The sequence below is a fragment of the Chaetodon trifascialis genome, chromosome 10 (genome assembly GCF_039877785.1).
Source record: "Chaetodon trifascialis isolate fChaTrf1 chromosome 10, fChaTrf1.hap1, whole genome shotgun sequence".
Lineage (NCBI taxonomy): Eukaryota > Metazoa > Chordata > Actinopteri > Chaetodontiformes > Chaetodontidae > Chaetodon > Chaetodon trifascialis.
The window spans coordinates 21,526,664-21,547,515 of record NC_092065.1 but is presented as its reverse complement, the minus strand read 5'-3'; the positions used below and the strand labels follow the sequence as shown (position 1 = coordinate 21,547,515).

The 20,852-nt window shown below is 41.5% G+C and overlaps 1 protein-coding gene across 1 annotated transcript in view; it reads right to left on the bottom strand.

Moving 5' to 3' along the window:
• Positions 1–20,852, bottom strand: part of smpd3 (sphingomyelin phosphodiesterase 3) — a 75,887-nt gene that overhangs the window by 15,136 nt on the left and 39,899 nt on the right. The window contains exons 2-4 of the mRNA XM_070972153.1: positions 18,367–19,078; positions 12,470–12,721; positions 11,386–12,343 (exon numbers count right to left, since the gene is read on the bottom strand). Coding sequence (XP_070828254.1) covers positions 11,386–12,343; positions 12,470–12,721; positions 18,367–18,668 — 1,512 coding nt within the window. The 5' untranslated portion in view covers positions 18,669–19,078. The remainder of the gene's footprint in view (positions 1–11,385; positions 12,344–12,469; positions 12,722–18,366; positions 19,079–20,852) is intronic.

Here is a 20,852-nt window from a genome sequence, read left to right as displayed (position 1 = left end):
CTACACACACACACACACACACACACACACACACACACACACACACACACACACATACATATATACAGTATATATACAGATATATATGTATGTATATGTGTGTGTGTGTGTGTGTGTGTGTCTCTCTCTCTCTATATATATACAAACACACACATACATACACACACATATATACATATATATATAGAAAGAGAGAGAGAGAGAGACACACACACACACGCACACACACACACACACACACACACACACACACACACACACACACACATACATATATATGTAAATACATATAAACATACACACACACACACACACACACACACACACACACACACACACACACGCACGCACACACACACACACACACACACACACACACACACACACACACACACACACATACATGCTAGTAGGACAATAGTAACTTCTCATGCTGTTTACCCAGTTAGGGAAAGCTCCTGCATCTGTTGCTCTAAAAGCTTGCTGTCTGGCCAGGCCTTTGCAGGTATAATCCTCTGACAAACAGGACAGTAGCACTTTCACTTTCGTCCGTTTATTTTATTTATTTTCTGTATTTCACCGGAGAACAGCTGGCCGTTTTGTGTCGAGTTTGCATGGCCTCCCTGTGTCTGCGTGGGTCTCCAAAACCATGCAGGTTAGGTAAACTGGCGACTGTGATTTTCACAGTGGTGAGTTGTTGCCCATATGTGTTTACGCTGTGATAGAAAAGGTGGCCTGTCCAATATGGACTATGGCTGCCTGCTGAGATACACAGCAGGTGGTAGATAATGATAGTAATTGCAGATAATGGATAGATATATGGATGAGGAGGAGGAACAGGGTAGTAAATATGAGCAGTCACAGGCACGCATGCTGAACAAAGAAAAGAGTGCCTGAAACTTCATCAACACAAGGTCTAAGGAGAAAGACACGACAGTGCCACCAGACTGACTGACAGGTGCTCTCTGGGAAATGCAGTGTACGTATTTTTACATTTTTCACAATCGAACAGCCAGATAAATCTCCTTATCCAAGCAACTTGGACAGAATGAAGAGAATGCGAAGTGAATGCATCATAAATGCCTGTTGTATTCACCGACTTCTTTGTAAAATTATATGTCTGCACAATTGCAGAAAACATGGCTGAAAAGTGAGGAATAAAGTAGCAAGATGTGGCGGATGATTACAGCAGACATTTGAAATCATTACTTTAAAGCTGCGTTAATTAATATTTTTTTTGTTTACTTGGAGGCAGCAAAACAAGCTATAAACACAATGATGACATATCATCCAATTATAAAGATATTATGCAAAGCAAATCAGCGAATGTCTGCCTCACATGTCCAGCATATGCGGAGCGACATTAGCATTCATTTGCAGCGTTGTCTTGAGATGAAAGTAAGTCACTGTGCTTTTAGCTCTGTTTTAATCTCCACCAACTGCTGAGGGTAATATTTAGTGTGCCCTTGTCCCCACCCGTAGCTGTCACACTCTGACAGTGGGATGCAATTCTGTTTTTGTTCCTCCACCTTCAGATCTGATCGCTTTTTTAATAAAAACTCTGGTACTGTCCTGTCTGTTGCTCTCACTGCATTAACCACAGCAGTTTGTTTGTGCTGTGGCCACCAAATAATATGTGTTTTCTGACCTCCACCTCTCCCATAAGCACCTTGATATCTGTGACAGAAAAATTCCTTAACGTTATTGTACCATTGGCCGACAGGCTCGTTTATGTGCATCAACATTCATGAGGTTCTTTGCATTTGCAGACATAGTTTTAGTCAGATTTTTATTTTTATTTAATTTTATAAGTTAAACCGTAGGTCTGGTCAAACATAGACAAGGTTGTAAAAAACACATAACTTCATGTTACCTACATTGTCATATTTCGCAGTGACTTACAAACATCCTTGTTGTGTGACGCTTCGATTCAGTCACATTAATGTGCATGATTTAAGATCAATTTAAGTCTGCTACAATGAAGAAAGAACTCAGCATTTATGTCTCTGGTGAATTACCCACAGTGTTAAAGCACCCCTCTGAGAAGGGGATTTTCATTGAGACAAATGGAAACTGATTGCCAATAATGGAATGGATGTTTTGGCTTGGTATCTGTGTGCAGCTCGTAATGAAAAATCCTAAAAGCCACAATAAGCCATTAGCCTAATTAGCTTGACTTAAATACCAAACACAAAGCTCACATTGTAGACTGAATACAGTAAATATACACCTTAGTGCAACGGCCATACATTTCCCTATGAAGATTTGAGGCAATGATTCAATTATTCTTAATGGAATGAGTGCTTTGTGAGTATGGGTGGCAAGAAGGGCAGAAAAAACTCAGATGGTACATTAACTTTTCTAATAATGTTGCATAAGATGCGAGTCGAAGAAAATCTGTGAGACTGTGTTGGTTTTCTGAACAGCTGACACACTGCAGTGTCCACGTTATTTTCCACATTTCCATACATGACAATTATCACACCTTCAGTAATGCACATTCATTGCTCTCTTGCAGAGTTGATGAAAAGATTGATACCACTCTAAGGTCTGTCTGTTAGCTTAGCTTAGCATAAAGACTGGAAGCAGGGGGAAGCATGTTCCCACTCTCCCACTCAGTTGACTCTAACTACTGTGTTTAAAGTTGTAAAAGTAACATTAAAGCCCACATTTGTGTCTATTACATGAATGGCCATCTCTGCTTTTTACAACACATATCTCATTTTGAGTAAATCTCACCACAGGGTTCATTAAAGTTTCATCTAATCATCTCATCTTTTCTTTCTCTTCATCTCTCCGACTCTGGACTCATTCTTTCTGTTGCTCCTTCTCTCCCTATTCCTTCCCCTCTGCTCTTCTCTCTGTCTGCATTAATATTTCAGGCGCTTATCTATGCTTCGATAGGTGTGTGTGTGCCTTGAAACTGACAAGAGGCCTGAAGGGATTCTTAAGATTGTGTGTACGCGCTCATGCATACAAGAAAGAGTGGACTTCCAATGTGTTTATATTGTTTGTGGTCTTTGCAGGAGATGAGGCTCAGATGATGCCAGCCCTAGTTGGAGTTCAGTGCAACGATGAAGGAAAGCCTCACTGGAAGTAATGCATGCTGTTTTTGTTCCTTCTGAGTAAAAATCATAGAAAATTAAATGAACTTAAAAAAGAAAACAACAGATGAGTCAGAACGCAGGATATGAGATGCTTCCTTTCCTTATGGACAGAACTGAAATGGGCTGTGAGAGCTGATTTCACACAGAAAGGCAACCAAACCGAGCTGAGTTCCGAAAGCCTAATTATGAAACCTCAAAGGCTGCTGTAACTAATTACCTTAACTTTACCATCAGACGAGGAGTCAGCCGATTTCACCTCACATTACTTGCATGACTTTGATCGTTTCACTTGAAAACCAAGCAGCCAAATTGTTGAGATGACAGACAGGCGGCAGAAAGCAGCAGGATGACAGATGAGCGGCGGTTTTATTTTTCAGTCTTTCCAAATGAATAAAACCACTGACATTATTATATTTCAGTCTTTTCAGCGTGAGCTTGGCAGCAGTGTTATCTTTAGGGAGTGCAGTGTCGTCAAAGGGCATTTTACTGCTGTAAATCCTATGCAGCGCTAAAAGATTTACTGAAGTCTGGACAAAATCCTGCCTGTACAGCCTGACTCATTCTCAATCGTTCTTCACACTTGCATCCATTTCTTTCTTTTTGCTTTTGTTATACAGTAGACATCACAGAGCTGCAAGTCTTTCGAGCTAGTTCAGATCCACTCTTGAGTCACTTGAGACAAAGTCAAGCCAGGTTAGAAGTCAATCGAGACAACTTTAAATCATGTCTCAAGTCAAGCAACTCAAGTCATGAGTCAATTGAGACAAATTTAAGTTAAACCTCAAGCCAACCGATATCCATTCAATTCAAGACTCAAGTCAGCTCATAAAAAAGCTTAAGACAGTTTGAGGGTCAGTATGTTCAGTTCAAACCCTGGGTCAGTTGATGCAAATCTTTGCCTTTAGTTGGCCAAGACAGGTTCAGTTCAAATCTTGAGTTAGTTGAGAGAAGTTCAAAACAACTTTTGAGTTCAAGTTCATGTCAAGTTATGAGTAAATCAAGTTCAAGTGGAGTCCAAAGTCAATCAAAACAAGCCCAATTCAAGTCCTGAGCCAATCAAGAGGAGTCCAAGCCAAGTCCTAAATTGTTGGGCGCAAGTCCAAGTCAAGTCTTTAGTCGTCAGCTCTTATAAGTTGAACTGAAAGACTTATAAGCCTTTCCGATTTCTGAATATTGAACATTATGACATTCAAATGTTTTCCTTTAAAATTTCTGTGAATAACTTAGTGGTTTGTTAACAGCAAGTCTGTCAGTTCCAATAAGCAGCCAATTCCGACCCAATCGCCAGAATAAGTGTTGGCATTGTACATTTCTGCAAACCAAACTTTATGTTTCTTTCCATTCAAACTTAACATTTCTTTACATTTCAGCTTTTGAATTTCACATTGCGACGGCACTGTGGTTAAGGTCTGGTTAGGTTTAGGTACAAAAACGTCTTGGTTAGAGTTAGGAAAAGATCATGTTTTGGCTTAAAATACCCCGTTTTGTTGCCACCAACATGGGCTGCTACCAGGTCTGGTGCTTGCCAATTGTCACGGAAGTTGTTCTTGTTAAGCTGTGTAAAAGAAGAATAGATGGTCTGACTGATAAAAGCCATGCTGCTAAAAGGAAAAAGAGACTGTATTTTGGGGCCAAGACCTGTGTCGTGTACTATTAGCTTGATCATTGCTTGATTTAGTGCAGCACTGAGAAACAGGTTGAAATCCCTTAGGCCCTGAATGGGAAAGCAATTTGTGTCAATAAATTGAGTTGAGTTGACCTTAAGAGTAGATAGAAGTCCTTTTGGTCATTAAAGGCCAGGGGTGATTTGGAGAATTCTGCCATTGATTTCCATTCTTTCCAATCTAGATTTGAGTGTGGCCCTGTTTTGAAGCCTAATCTGCAGTAATGAATTCAAACAGTGTTTTTACACACAGACAAATACACACAAGCACACGACTTTTCAACCATGCACTTAGTAGTTTGAAATAATTATAAGAGGGGATAAATGTTGAGATTGAAAGGCTTTAATTATGGAGCCAGAGCTGGCTCTCTCTTTAGGGAAAGATTTTTTAATTAATACTCTATCTCTCCCTCTCTCTCCCTCCCTCTCTCCCTCTCTCTCTAGTGCGTCACTTCTCCACAAGACACAATTCAGATTTATGTTGCTGACCTGCTGCTGCTCTCCAGGTAAATACATCCATTGGGAAATTATGAGAATATGTGTGTGCCTGGAGTTAGATTTGGTAGAGACGAAATTCATATGCGATGAACAGCATTTAAATAGCTTACAATTGAAATAAACCAATCGAGGAACATCAGCATATATGGCTGGAGGTACATTGTGGACATTATGGGCTTATTTGGTTCAATATTCAGTTCATTGTAATAACAAACACAAGCCATGTGCAAGATACTTTAACCCAAAATGACCGAAATTGAAGTAACATAAAAAAAATAAAGTAACCCTCATGATAAAACACATCATAAAAACCTGTCAGTGTATTAGATAATGATAGAAATAAGGACACTCTCAGACCAACCCTACTGCCAGACAGAATATTGCCTGGTTATGCAAAAGCATAAACAACATTCAATAATCTCATAACAATGCATTTAAAAATTCCCACTTTCTTCACGTCTGCACACGGTACTTGGTACATGGTACGTCTGATTAAGGTTACAGGAAGGTTAAGGTTGATTTATGGCTGGGTAACTGAAACACATGGTTAAGGTTATGGAAAGGTCATGGTTATAGTTAAAACGAATGCTAATTGCAGGTCTGTGATGGGAATCAAGCTATGGTCTCCTGCAGGGAAGTCAGATGTGCTACTTCGTCAGTCACCACTCTGACTCCACACCCTTAGCTTTCACTGTACTTTAGACACTCTACTTTCTGCGTTGGCAGTGAATGTTGGCATTGGACATTAATCTTGAGGACAGAAATCACTGATTTCTAAAGATACTACAATGTTTTGATAATAGTTAATGGTTGATCCCTTGGGCAAAATAGTTGAGCTAAACCCAAATGTCAAGTTTCAGCAAATGTTTGATTTAGTTAAAAGGACATTTTGTAACACCTTTAAAAGTCTTTACATTATTTGTTTTCAATACAATTTTTGGTCATTTTGGTCTTAAAAAAAAAAGTGGATTTTTTTATATAATCAGTGTCAATTCTGAGTCACAATAGCCTTGAAACTGAATACTTAAAACCTGTGTAAAGAAACTACACAAAAACTGTGTGGCCGTTCAAGACTGAGAGTCTGTTTGACAGAAATATGCAGAAATTACTCTCCTTCAAATATCTAAAGCTGTGCGTAGACATGGTTCTGCTCTATAAATCCCTGCCTTTATGAAATTGTGCAAATGTGAGCTTGGCCTCCACTTCCACGTGGATGTAGACACACCCTTAATTAACTGTTGATGCTATCAGTGTTAATGAACATTGATAGCTATGATGGATGAACAGACAAAGACAAGAGATGAAAGACGGAGTCACAGCACAGACTGCAATGTTTTCACTGACAGGTGATGTCTGGATAAAGTGGAAAACCACCACAGTAATGAACGATTAGTACCAAACAACACAAAATTGGAAAAGGAAGAATTTCAAGGATCATCACTGCAGCAATGACTTCTGACTGAGCATCCTTGTTTGCATTTGATATGAAAGAGCAAACACAGTATCCAGTAGCTGCGAAGACAAACGCAGCGTGAACATCAGGTACATCAAATGAACAGTATCTAATGAGATGCATCCCAGCTGGCAGCGAAGCGCGCCGGAGCGTCGAGCAGTAATGAGTGAGAATGACCAAAGGTGCATGGAGGGGAAGCAAGAGTTCACATCAAGATGCCGCCTTGGAAGGCGGCCAAGATGTCTGGAGGACGGAGAGGGGTGAGGAAAGAACAGCAGGCACATCAAAGCCCACAGCTGACTGGGAGACATGGCTTATAGGGACGGGCTCGCAAAAGCCAATGCTGAGCGCTGTTACATTGATGAGAACAAGAACATACAGTTGAAACAGAGCGTACAGGAGTAAGAAATAAACAGTGTAGCTCTTAGAGCTCCTTCGGTATTGATGGCTGAGAGCATGGCACACAAAATGGCTCTTAACAGCGTCTCAAATGTCCATTTGAACAAGTTTAATTAACTCGCTTGGGAATTTGATAGCAATGCAGTTCAAAGTCAGACAACGCTGACCCATGAAGACATTTCCCAATCTGTGTCAGCTTGTGGAGGCATCAGAGTTGGACAGTTAACTGATTTTATGGAATTAATGGTTTTAAGATCGTCTTGTCAGCCTTAATTTACTCTTATATCAATCTCCGATAAATATATTCCTGAATCTCATATAATTGAATTCATAATAGCTTCAAAAACATAGGGTGTCATCATGAGGTAAATGTAACTTACGATGTAGATTTTAGCTCGCACTGTGTCGTTTTGCCACACACTACAATTTGGAGACTTCAGACTTTGACAATGTCAGGTCAGAATGATTTGCTGAATACATTGTCTAACAATCTTCCAAAATTTCAGAAACAACATTTCTGAAGCATTTATGTGTATATGCAACAGCACCATGTATGCAACAACATACACATGGAACAGCTGTGGGAAGCACAGAATGACATTTTGAAACTTGGATAGCTGAGCATGCCGACTCTTCATGCATTCATCATGCTGGATTGGGAAATATGATTTAGCTTCAGTCTAAATGACCGTCTTTGTTTAGCAATTGTTTGGTTTCCTTCTCTGTCAGTTTGGAGTATAAGCAGTTTTCACTGAGGTGTACCTGCCAGCTGGCTGACAGCCAGCTTGTCAGGGGGACCTGGAGTGACCTCATGTACAAGGAGGTGGTGAAATAGGGATGTGAGGGCAGCTCGTAAACTGCAGCGACAGGCAGCAGGCAGCAGGGCTAACAGGATGAGACTGTCAGCATGAAAGCTGTGATGGAATGTGCCTTTATTAGATCTGGTATATGTAAGGGCATGTGCGGACACAAGCAACACAAACACAAACAGGGACCCATCATCAGCATCAGGTCACATAAAACAGATTCGTCCCAGCAGGACCTGGATCAGATCCAGACTCATGTCCTGACAATCACAGTACGTGGCTGATTAATAACTCACAGACTGTCAACACTCATCACAGGGGCATACATGCATGCAGGTACACACACACACACACACACACACACACACACACACACACACACACACACACACACACACACACACACACACAAACAACACAACTGCTGCTTGTGTCGTCACTGATTAATTGCACATAGTCTTTATAAGCTTTATGCTGTGCACTACTGCGTTTCCTCTCCATGGAGAACTCTTTGTGTACTTGGTAATACAGAATAAAAACAACTGCAGTTCAAAAGAAGCATGCATTAAACTAAAACTGAAAAAAAGTACACTGGTCACCACTGTAGAAATCCCATCCCTCTCCATGAGGCCCACTCACACCGGTAGCCACGTCATAAACCCATTCCTGCTTCCTATGCTTGTGCAGTATAATGAGTGAAAGTGCTGCCGCTATGCATTAAGAGAACATGTCTCACAATATAAGAGATCTGTCTTCTGGCTGAAAGTGACTAATGGACTCCATAATGTATACAGAAGTAGATGTCTGAGGATCCTCCTGCATTGCTTCTGACTGCAATGGGGAACATGATGCGATGTCCCTCAGTCACTGTTGGGAGTAACTGGAACAACTCCTAAGTCTCCTTAAATAACAATTTTGTGCGCAAGCTCCTCAGTGTCAAGTACTGTATAAAGCCAGTCACCACTGGAGCAACACATGTTAATAAAAGCAAAATGTCACACTAGTCTACAGGTCCTACATCATCAGAACCACTAGTCTGCACCCAGGGCAAACCACAATTGTTTTTTTTTTTTTTTTTTTTTTTACTTCTGTATTTGAATGTTATACATTAAATCAAATAAATTAAACCAAATCACTGCACAAACTGAGTGGTGAACCACACCCACCAGGCACAACTGAGCAAACCAATCAATCACAGTAACTCCAAATAACTGTAAATAAAGCCGTGGTAAGCCAGAATGAACGATTATGATACAGTAACGGATCTTAACTTATTTGTGTATTTTACATTTAAGAGCAATCTTAGTGGGAAAAATAACACATCTGTCACATCAATTCCAAAATTTAACAGTGTTTTCAAGGCTTTCAACACATCATATTTGGTAAGAACCTTTTTAGCCGTGCAAGAGATGGCTATATGGTTGGCAATCTAGTATTTCAACAACTTTGACATGGCTTGCCATTAAATTTGGTAAGAATATTCATGGTGCCCCAGAGGATGAATCCAGATGCTTTGTTGATCCTCTGACTTTTCATCTAGTGCCATCATCAGGTCAAAATTTGAAGTCGTTCTCACAGAAAAAGTGGCCAACAGCCTCAGCTGCACTTTGTGTTCTGTGTTAATTAGCATAAGTTAGCATGCTAATATATTAAGCTAAGATAGTTATAGTTGAAATAGTAAATATTTTATTTGCTGAACATCATTTTAGCACTGTCATTGTGAGCATGTTGGCATGCTGATGTTGAATTTTAGCCCAAAGCACCGCCATGCTCCAACACTCCTGCCGCTGCTAATGCAATTGCAATGTAGTTAAAAGGTTTAGGTCATGTGTTACGCCGTTTATCTAGCAAAAATGACAAACATTTGCTTTCCTTCCATAAGAAGATTTGCTGCTTGTATAGTGAAAATCTTTTTTTTTTTTTAACAGTTGGTAAGACAAAACAAAGCAGTTTGAGGGCATCACCTGGAGTTCTGATGGGTATTTTCACTTTCAGCAAACATTTATGAATCAGCTAATTTAAAAGAATAATCAAGAGATTCAACAATAATGAATATGATGAGTTACTGCTCGAAACAGAATAACAGTATATGTACTTATACACAATCTGCTGTTCACCTCTACTGTGAAATCACACGAGAACTGAGAATCTGGGAAAGGCCAGTCGGTGGATATGAGTGCACTGAATTACACCCAACAGATATATTTTGATAGCTGTGTTGCATCCCAATGGCTACACCTAAAAAAACCCCTTTCCAGATGTTGACATTAGACAGCTTTTGAAAAACTGTAATTACATCTGAATACATTTATACAGTAAGCCAACATTTAAACATTTAAGAAGAACTTTTCAGTTGAAAATGATGGCAGAAGCCGCATTCTTGTGTTTATCATTACTGCCTTTCAACATAAAAACATATGCGTAATTATGCTAAGCTCTTAGCAAAGATGTAAGGCTGAAGGCTGAGACATATATATATTTTTTTCTTTTTGATGTGGAAGTGATGTGGAAAGGTTGGGAGTGTTCTGTAATTACTGTGGTGCTTGCACTCACCACAATGACAGATGTGTAAATGTGCGAATGGATGTGGGTGTAAGTAAGTGTATTTATCAAGTACTGTCTGTAATCTACATCGATTCTCCATCGCTGCAACACTGTGCAGCAAACTTGTCCTGAGTGGTACTGGTGTGGGCATCAAGCAGGTTAAGAATGGAGCATATTAACATACTGATGTCTGTAAGTTTTTGCAGTAAGAAGAAAATCAGAAGTGAGAAATGTTTTGCAATATGATGCCTTTGCTGTACTACAGAGACCTACGGTAATTAATGCAAACAGCTGGAAAGTCATTTTAAGTCTGACTTGCTTTCACACTCTCTTTCACACTCACACTCTCTGTATAATAAGATAATTTAGTATAAATAGATTTAATGGGCAGATTCAATTACCGCCTTGCCAAAGTTACAGATAGCGGCATCAGAGATGACAAGATGAGCTTTCGACTGAAACCGTACCAAGCAGCGATCAGAGCAGAGACACATTGCTGCTGCTGGAAAAGCAGAAAATTAGGCCCCAAGTGACATTTACTTTTAATTCAGGTCAGTCTGAAATGAAATGAGATGCTGAAAAAATGATACTTTCGATGTTACATCCGCATTGTGAAAAGAAAGACTTTCTGACTTAAAAAAATGATTGTGACAACAGTACAGAACAGTAAGGAGTCAAATTTATCTCATTCTTTTGAGTAAAAATCATGCAGCCTTGTAATTCGCTTTCTTGCTGAGAATTAGATGAGAAGATCGACACAACTCACATGAAAAAATGCTAAAAATTACAAATGTGCTGGATGGTGCTGGGTGAAGGGACTTCCTGGAGTTTTGTCCTCAACAAGTTTTGTGGATTTTGTGAATCAGTACAGTAAAAACAAAAAGAAGAGGAAATAAAGATAGTAAAGTTTCTGACCTTGGCAAACAGCGCTCCCTTGGCTGCGAGTGCGTCCTCCCCTCTCCCGTTGGGGTAGCACTCATACCGTGCATCCAGGATTGGGTAGCGGCTGGCCAGCAGCAGTCCACTGTTCAAGAATTTGAACCTGGAGCAGCAGCCTTTCCAGCCATATCGCCCAACATCACTCAGCACATAGGGGAAGTAGCGATGCAACTGCCGCCGCAATCTAGTCGTAGCTCCGTGGTCAAACACTTCCTGTAGAGCCAGGAAGTCCAAATTGGCAGGGAAAAAGGCAGAGATCTCATGGTCGAACGTCTCATCTCCGTGGCGGCGTTTTCGACCAGGGCGCTTAAAGATTGACGTGCGAGGGACGTGGGAGAGGGTATTGTTGGAGGATATCCCTACTGCGCTGTCATTTCCATGGTAACGAGCAAGGGATTCCCTGGAGGCAGTCATGCTGCCCGTGTCTCCCCCTGCCTGCTCCCCTGTCCGATGGTTCCCTGTTTCGGCCTCCTCCTCCTGGGGGTCCGGTTCTGGTGCGCTGATGCTGATTTGAACCCCTGAGGTGTGAAGTGGGCAGTCTGGGGATGGTTTTGGCTGGGTCCCTTCCCCATGCATGGGACAGTCATGGTGGCCTTGGCCATTCCGTGCCCCTGTGGAATGCATGGGGCAGTCTGAAGCCTCCCCTGAGGTGTGAACGGGACAGTCTGAGCTGTTGTTAGTCCCTGCAGGGTGGAGGGGGCAGTCTGCTGTTGTGTCTGCTTGGTCTGAGTGAAGGGGGCATTCAGAAGAGCTCTGGTCTCCTGCAGGGGGGTGAACGGGGCAGTTGATGGCACCTGAGGGGTGAATCGGGCACTCAGTGAGGGGTTCATTTTCGGTGTCAGCTGGGCCATTGGTGGTGTGCGTTTGGTCTGGACGGTGGTCCAGAGAGGAGGTACGGCGGAAACCTGTGGCGAGGCTGCTGAAAGATGCCGCACTGGTGAATGGAGCAGACAGAAAGAATGCATTTGTTTGACTGATATTTAGAATAATGCTGAATAATTCATGCTTTTACTGCTGCTAACACATAAGCAGAAGGAGCCCAGGAGCAAGCTGTCCTCACCTGATGGAAGTGTTGGTCGGCGAGTCGATGTAGATTTTAATCTGAGGCCGGCTGGCACCGTTGCGGATCCTCTTCCCCACCTCCCGGGCTCTCCTGTGGGTGTCTGACAGGTTGTTGAACCTGGCCAGGGAGTCAGGCAGCAGGCATACGTTGGCACTGCAGAAACAGAAACTTCTGCCTTGTGGCCTCCATTCTCCAATCCCAACACCTCCTGGCCCGGCCTGGCCCTGTTCGGCCTGGTGTTTGTCTGGTCTGCACAAGGTTAGAAACAAAATGCCACATCAAGTCAAACAGAAGTTCTGGAGCACCTTTATAACCCCCCACTGTGAATTGTCTGACAATTTAGAAAATATGCTTATTCATTATTCTTTCTGAGGGTTACATTAGAAGAAAGATACCTCTCTGATGTCTTTATACTAAATACGAAGGTAAAGCCAACTGGCAATTATCTTTGCGTAGTCTTAGCAAATACTGTCAGCAGGGAAAAACAGCTAGCCTGCCTCTGTTCAAGGCAGGCTTGAACTCTTAAAGTAGTTTCAAGGTTTCCCCTGATTAACAAACAGGTTTATGCAGAAAGGTGTTGTGCAACTTGATACAATCAGCAGCTCTGTGGTGAAAAGCTGTAGCATAAATATCCAGTTTCATTAAGTTCATTACCTTGATAGAACTTTCTCTTTCTATACAAGCCTTCAGAAGCTCCCCAATGTCTTACCATCTTGTTGTCTTATGTAATGAAAACATGACAGCATAGTTATCTGCTTTATTAGTTCAAATCAAAAATTGCAGACTGGTGCTACTGAAACTAGTGGAAAAGCCTGATCAGACACCTGCAATCATGTTGTGAGATGGTGCAGAAAAATGAAATAAATTGTTCAAATTCAATAATCCTGTCTGTATTGTCTGCACCAGCTTACAATAATGGCAACAGAAGACATTATCTTTCCAGGTTGCTTCTTTCTTATCTTCATATCTTTGTCTGTTGTTGTACGTTGTCCTTAACACCAAAATGTTATTTCATTTCATTATATATTTGTACTCATATGTGACTCTGCTCCCTCTGCTTTTGTGCTCCTGCACTCTACTCACTCGCTCCAAGGATCACTGCTCTTCGATCTTATGAAAAAGATGGTAACAATGAAATTCAATAAAACATTACTACATTAATGTTGGAGCAGCAGTAGAATTACCGGAAACATACTCAGATGACAAGAGCAAGTTATATCACATTTTACATTATGTGCATTAGGATCTGCTGACTTACGGGAAAACAGAACTGCTCTCCTACAGCTAACACAGCCAAATACTGTATTTCAAAGTTTGAGGTTATGGTGGCACTTGGGTGGCTGTTTGGATAACCAAACACCCGCTGAAAAGTGGTACAGCCTGGCAGCTGGAAGCCAGACCAATGAGCGAACTACTTAGAGGAGATAATGACTCCATTTCTGCCCTTGTGAACAACTGGCACTGTAGATATAAAATGAAGCATGACCATGACGGCCTATTTCTCACCTCAAATTGATTCAGGAAGTCATTTTGATGTATGCTTTAGGGGAAACTTGACAAAGAAACAGACAAATTTAAAATGCTTCCTTGATGTAGTTCTGTGTCTTTCTTGACAAATGAATCCAAAATTGACCCAGAATTTGAAAGTGATTTTGTGTAACCTGCTGAGTGTGTGATAGAGTTTCTAGGAAGGGTAAACTTCATTTTCATCTTCCCATTAGTGGTACAGGCAAAACAATTTTAAGATTGTGATTAGAGGTTATGACAAAAAAGTACAGTTGCGAGTTCTCCTTAAATTGTCATTTGCAATTGTAGCTTTGATGAGATATCTAGATAGTGAAAAAACTGGCACTTGAAACAACAAAACATGTCTAATTTATTAATATTTAACTGAAACTACAATGTTTCCCCAATCCTATAATTGGAGAGCAGATTGTGTCCCACCATTCTGCCAACCCAAAGTCCTCCAACCCACATTACTCCAATTCCCTGCTGCTTTATTTTGAAATCCAACACACTAACGTTTGCATCAGGCCTAAAAAGAAGCACAAATCATTGTCACCATGGTTGCAAATTGCCAGAGAAGTCGGTTAAGAATCTGAAGTATTTGACTGATTTGCTGTTTGGTGTTGCTAATAAAGTACCTAGACAGCTACCTCAGCATTAGTGTTTCATGCTTTTGATGTTGATGCCTTAGATATAGAAATGAATACTTTTTGCTCTAAACACATTACATTATAGTTTACAATGTGATTATGCATTTGAAGCCTAACCCTTCCATTCATTGTGTCCACTATAGGCATGTTGAAATTTAGTCTGTGTGTCACAGCCTGTACAAACATTTTCCAAAAGTGCCATTATCAGTATATTGTCTCCTTTAATGCGTGGTGACGCACCAATGACTGTCCCATTTCACACAGTTATCTGACTTTTCAGGTCAGCGCTGTAAGGACAGTCACCAGTGAAGGAGGCTGAGCAGGTCATCAGAGCTGCCTGAGGCTACAGATAAATACTCGTGCCTCCCTGTTAAGTCTTCCTTCCTGCTATGGTTACCAGGTGTCCTGCTTAATGCAGAACTGCACAGCATTTTTATCCCTTGTTCCGTGTTCAGTTCCACATGGGGGGAATATGACATGAAGCCAGAGTAGATGTAAGTCTCTGGAGAAACGTGCGGCTCAAAAAAGTCATGTGGTTGTAGAAAAGCCGAGGCCATAGTTACAGCTATGCTTGCACCTTGACTTTTATGAGTATATGGAGTCATCTGCTACCAAACACAACATTCACTGCCGATAATGCAAATTTAAGGCAAAAGCAATTCTGTTTTGCGGAAGCTGAAAGCAGACAACAGTGGCATCATTCAGGAGAACTGCATGGCCTACATAGTGCACGGCCTGTTGGACATTGACATTGAGTCCACAGTGAACAAAATGTGTCACTTCCTCAAAAAGTAAAGAGGAATGGAAAGCAGTGCTTGCATTTTTGGACCAAGATTATCAGACTGAACTGAGACATGTACCCAAAAGATGGTACAATTTTTGGCCCACTGCCAAGCTACATGACAGCTGGACAGCTATCAAGAGTTACTTCTCGTCATTGAGAGAGGATCAGTGCCCAAAATCACTGTGGCAGCTATTTAAAAAGGATCAGGACAGTGATGAGCAACCCCTATAGCTATAGATCTACCTGTCCTTCCTCAGTAATGTGCTGAAGGTCTTCCGTAATGTTGTGCTGCTGCTGGACTGAGAGGACAAGGCCGTCTGTGAGCCACATGAGATTATGTCACTCTCAAGACCAAGCTCCAACAACAACAGATGGATTCCTTCTGTGCAATGGAGACTAGTGTTATCTTCCAACAGCTTCCACCAACAGACAGCAGCAGATCAAACATGATCTTTCCGGTTTGTACCAGGCAGCATGCAGCAGCCTTGAAAAGTGGTATGACTTCTCAGACAACTACCAGAAGAATGTTGCAAGCTTGGCGCTGAAGAGCAAGCTGACATTCTCATCTGTGATACGGTGGAGGTCCTCTCGATAAGGGGGACACTGGACAAGGTAATGGTAGCTAAGGTAATATCAGCCCTGTTTAGAATATGCAGTAAAACATCATGGGCCTCCGGCGTGGTGCTAGAGTTTATTACTAGGCTGGTGCTATTCTTGTGTTTCAGCCTGGTGCTTTCCATGATGCTGGAAGCGAAGGACAAAAAGATTTATTTGAATGTTAGCTTTTATTCCCTCCTAACTGGTTTTGATTTGCATTGGTTTTAGTCTATCTAATATATAATTTTGAGCCTAATTTTGAATAAAATTGGAGTTAGGAGGACGAACTGAAAGACTTGAGGTGAATAATGCCTGCCGCTTTGGTTAAATAGTCTGAATAGTTTTAATATTGTGGTGTTTGGAAGGCACAATAACGCCATGTGTTCAAATCTGCTGTTGGAGGAAATACGCTCACTTCAAATATATGAGTCGGAAAACCACTGAGTCAAATTCTATTTAATTTAAAGATGGATAAAGTGCATATGAGCGCTTTTAACGCATAGGAAAGTTCCAAATGTATTACTTTTCTTTTTTGGATATACTACCCTGGGCTCGCTCTCTATTTTTTGTGCCATATATCTTTTTTAAAGCCCCAGCAGTATACTTGGAAGCCCTGACTTGAATCCATGTCAGCAACCTGTCTCATGTGTTTTATTGTTTAGTCAGATTCAGTGCTGATGAAAAGAAGCACTGTACTTTCAGCAGTTATTAGGACTGAAAAAGGAAGTACTTGAGTGCAAGCAGACTATTGCACAAGACAAGACCACAAGAAAAGTGAAATTTCAGCTTCCTTTCATGCTTACTGTATTTACTCAGTGTCCTTCACACGCTAAAGGCCTAGCCTGTAACCTGCATAGCCTATTGTGTGCAACTGAAACAACCAAAACATTGGTTGACGTTACAACCTAAGGGGCAGAACAGAGATGTTGTTGTTTTTAAGTTAGATAAACAACATTTTAGACTACCTCTCAGCACTGGTAACATGCCCCACATTGTCCCACTTATCATTATCTTAGCATTCATGTACGCCATCTCATTCATACATGGTTGTGGTTATGTACAAGCAATTTCAAATTCAGTAAGTGCTCAAAAACTGTATTAGAAATATTTACTTTTTGGCTGAGTGCAGTGAGGAGAATCGAATGAGGTGAAAGAGGTCATTGGAGCCACCTGAGGCTACAGGTAATTACTCACATTTCCCATTAACCCCTGCATCAACAGACTCAACTACAGCCATAGAATACAATTTGATCGGTGGATAATTAACTGCTTTGTGTGTCTCATTTCAAACAACTATCTGGCCTTTCAGCTGAGCGCCGTGAGGACAATCATCAGAGAATGAGGCTCACCAGGTCACTGGAGCCAGAGGCCCCAGGTTATTAATCACACATACTTTCCTACTGACTTTGTTTATGCATGGAGCCCACTTTAGTGGTTCCATACAAATGGAAAATCATCATTTGGTCAGTTAATCTGTGTTGAGCCATGGCTACTTTAATAATAATAATAATAATAATAATAATAATAATAATAATAATAATAATAATAATAATAATAATAATAATAATAATAATTGCGTGTGTCCTTTTTTAGATATGTGCCTTGTACCTTTTGTCACATCCCTTTCAGGTTCTCCATTAATACTGCTTGTCATTAGCACAGGATGTTTTAAAGGGGGATCAGGGGAGGCTGGAGGTGAGAGCAGTAGAGAGGGCTGGGGTACAGGTGCAAAGGACTCGGGGGTCAGGGGTAGGTCGAGGAAAAAGATTGCACCAAACCAAGGGCGCTTGGTCCCAGCCTTGTCTAGTCTAGTGCTGTTGTTGCCCAGATCTAAGCAAGTGGAGCTGCATACAAACCCTGGAGTCAAGTGTTTCTGTGTGTGTTCTTGCAACATCTACATGGTTGCAATGGTTACTTGTGAAGTTAATTTTATCATCTACCCATGTACACATTACAAGTGTGCTGCCAGAAAAGTACGACAACTGTTTTGAAGAGAGGCTGAGCAAAGAGATCTGTCCCTTTTCTTTCTTTAGAATTCATCTTTAAAGGAGTACAAAGATGCTCAAATGGCTTTAAGCTCCTGTAGAGAAACTACTCAAACAAATTGGAGGGATTAAAATGTCTACATCTGGAGCATGCTCACAGTAAGAGCTTTTAATAACATATGTAACGACCAAAGAAAATCAAAAGTCAAAACAGTTTAATGACTATAATGTCTAAATTTTGAGAAAACTAGTACAAGCAAAACCACAGGCATGACACAACATTTGCAAACTGTCTCATTTTCATGACTTGAAAACAAGTAGAAGTAAAAAACAAAACAAAACCTGCATCACTTCACCAAGGTCCACACTAACCTGCGGTAGGTGTACAGGTAGGGCTGACGGATGGCCTGCAGGGGAGCCCAGATGACGAAGCCCAGCAGGGCGAAGGGCAGGGAGGCGAGGAGGAGGAGCAGGTAAAGGGGCGCCGAGATCAGGACACACAGGGTGAGAAAGGAGCAAGGGTCCTGGGAGCGTTGGCGCTTCTCCAGCGAGGTGGCCACGCAGGAGGCCAGGAGCCGGTCCAGGAGCCAGTAGCAGGGGAACACCAGGCTCCATGACAAGCCATCCAGGAAGTGCAGACAGGCACTGGAGTAAGGGGTGATGTGGAGGACCATCTCTTTCCTTCTTTCTCTCTCTTTCTTCCTTTCTGTCGCTTTCTCCTCACCTCACACGTTCTGTCCACACCCACATACACTTTAAACACGCGAGCACAAATCTGTTCCAGAGATTACATAAACAGAAATAAATAGAAAAGAAATCAGACTTGAATGTAGACCCTCCCCCCTCCTTGGAGAGAGGTACACTACATGGTTTGGGTGATTTTTATCTTCACAGGCAAGCTTGTCTCAGTCTCACCACCCCTCCCTCAGCAATTACACCCTCTACAGGAGGGATCATGGAGCGCTGACTGGAGGTAGAGGGTTTTCATGATGAGAGCTTTTCCGCTGATGATGGATCTATGATTGCAAGGACTCCAACGACCAGGGGAAGGGGCGCCCATTAAACATCACCATTTCCTCGGGTCCTGGAGAATGTGAGCAAAATGATAGAAGAATAGAGGGAGGAATCAGGGAGGGGGTGAGAGAGGGAAAGAAGAACAAGCAGGAGGTCAGCGAATGATTTCTGTGATGATAGCATGCTGGGAGCAAAATGAACCAGGTACATTTCCTAACGTTTGTGAACGCATCATAAATATGTTCACACAGGTGATCATAAGTATTTTTGACATACACTCTTTCAACACTGCTATTGAGTGGATTGAATAAAACCTTATCCAAATGAAGGCAAGTTCAATATATTCCATTGGATCTCTGTAATAAAATGAGCATTCATATTTAATAGCATACAGCTCACTGAGATACAGCGTATGCCTAACAGCACACTAAATATATTACAGGGCTGTCGACTTTCACGCACTGAGACACACATAATTGACTCTTCTCACACGCTATCTCACACACATCTATTTTCTCACACAGTAGAAAATACATTAATAAGAAATAACATTGTTGTGCGAAAAGAAGACACACGAAAGTGCATGACCAGACAAGACAGCACTGTACTGCACTTCACAGAGTTTGCTTCTGTGCACGCTGAATTTGTCACTTCAGCTTCTCACAGGAAGGAGTGACGGTGAGTCACGGTGGTTACCAGGACGCTCTGTGTCTCCTTCACTCTGAAACTTTTTAGGGTAATCAAAATCATGAATGTGATTGTCCCTCAATACTGAAATCTAGTGAAATAATTTTTCATCTTTGGTTCACGTTGTACAGGGTTGCAAACACGCTCTCCTGCTGCATGAAGAAATCTGACAAGAGGAAGCCTCAGAGCCAATCCTTCATGCCGTCTCCTGCTTTCTGTGCACGAAGTCTCAGCATCAGGCTTTTTGCAGAGCCTGAAGCACACAGTTTGTGAGGCTTCAGTTGACAGAGGTGCACACATATACCACTCTAACATCAAAAAACACCTTTCATGTCGGCATGTAGCGTTTTGCCTCACTTTGCTCTTCCCTTTCACGTCTGACTAATCAATATGTTCTCAAAAAATACAACTTTTGATGCAATTACGATGGTTAGGTTAAACTAAATAGGTTACCGAACATGTGATGCTAGGGCCACCCCTGTGGTGGAGGTGAGTACTACACATTTGGAAACCGGATGATCAGCATGCATTGGTATTCGTCCTAGCTCTTAATTCAGCTGCCATGGTGTCAGAAGATGAACTGCTTTTGTAGCCTTATCAGTAAAATCATGTGAGAGTGCCCCCAACACAACCAATAAGAAAAATATGATAAATCCAAACAAAGTAGCTCAACTCTTTCTCTCCCTTCTATTTCTAGACAGGCTTTCAAGTAATAAAACCTGGTTTGTTGGTCTTCTGGGCCAAATTATCCTGCGGGATCCATTCTTGTTGCACAGTGTGTTTTTCTCCTTGATTTACTTTTCATATAACATTACTATTTGGAGATGAAGCTACTTGCCAATCCTACAGATTGTCAGGAGAGTCATATTTTTCAGTCCCCGCCTTCCCCCCTGTCCTCTTGACTCCACATTTAAACAACACAATGACTCCTTTAATTTACTGCAATGCAGGAAAACAGGCTCTGAAATTGACAGTTATTGGGGAAGATCCCCGGATAGCCTGGAGTACAGCATTTAAAGGACCAATGTGTACTGCTTAGTGGCATCTAGTGGTGAAGTTTCAGATTGCAACCAACTAAATACCTCTCGGCCCACTCTCCCATACCATGGCCACTAAAAACGTCAAAAAAACAAAAAAACATTTTCTACAGTAAGTGT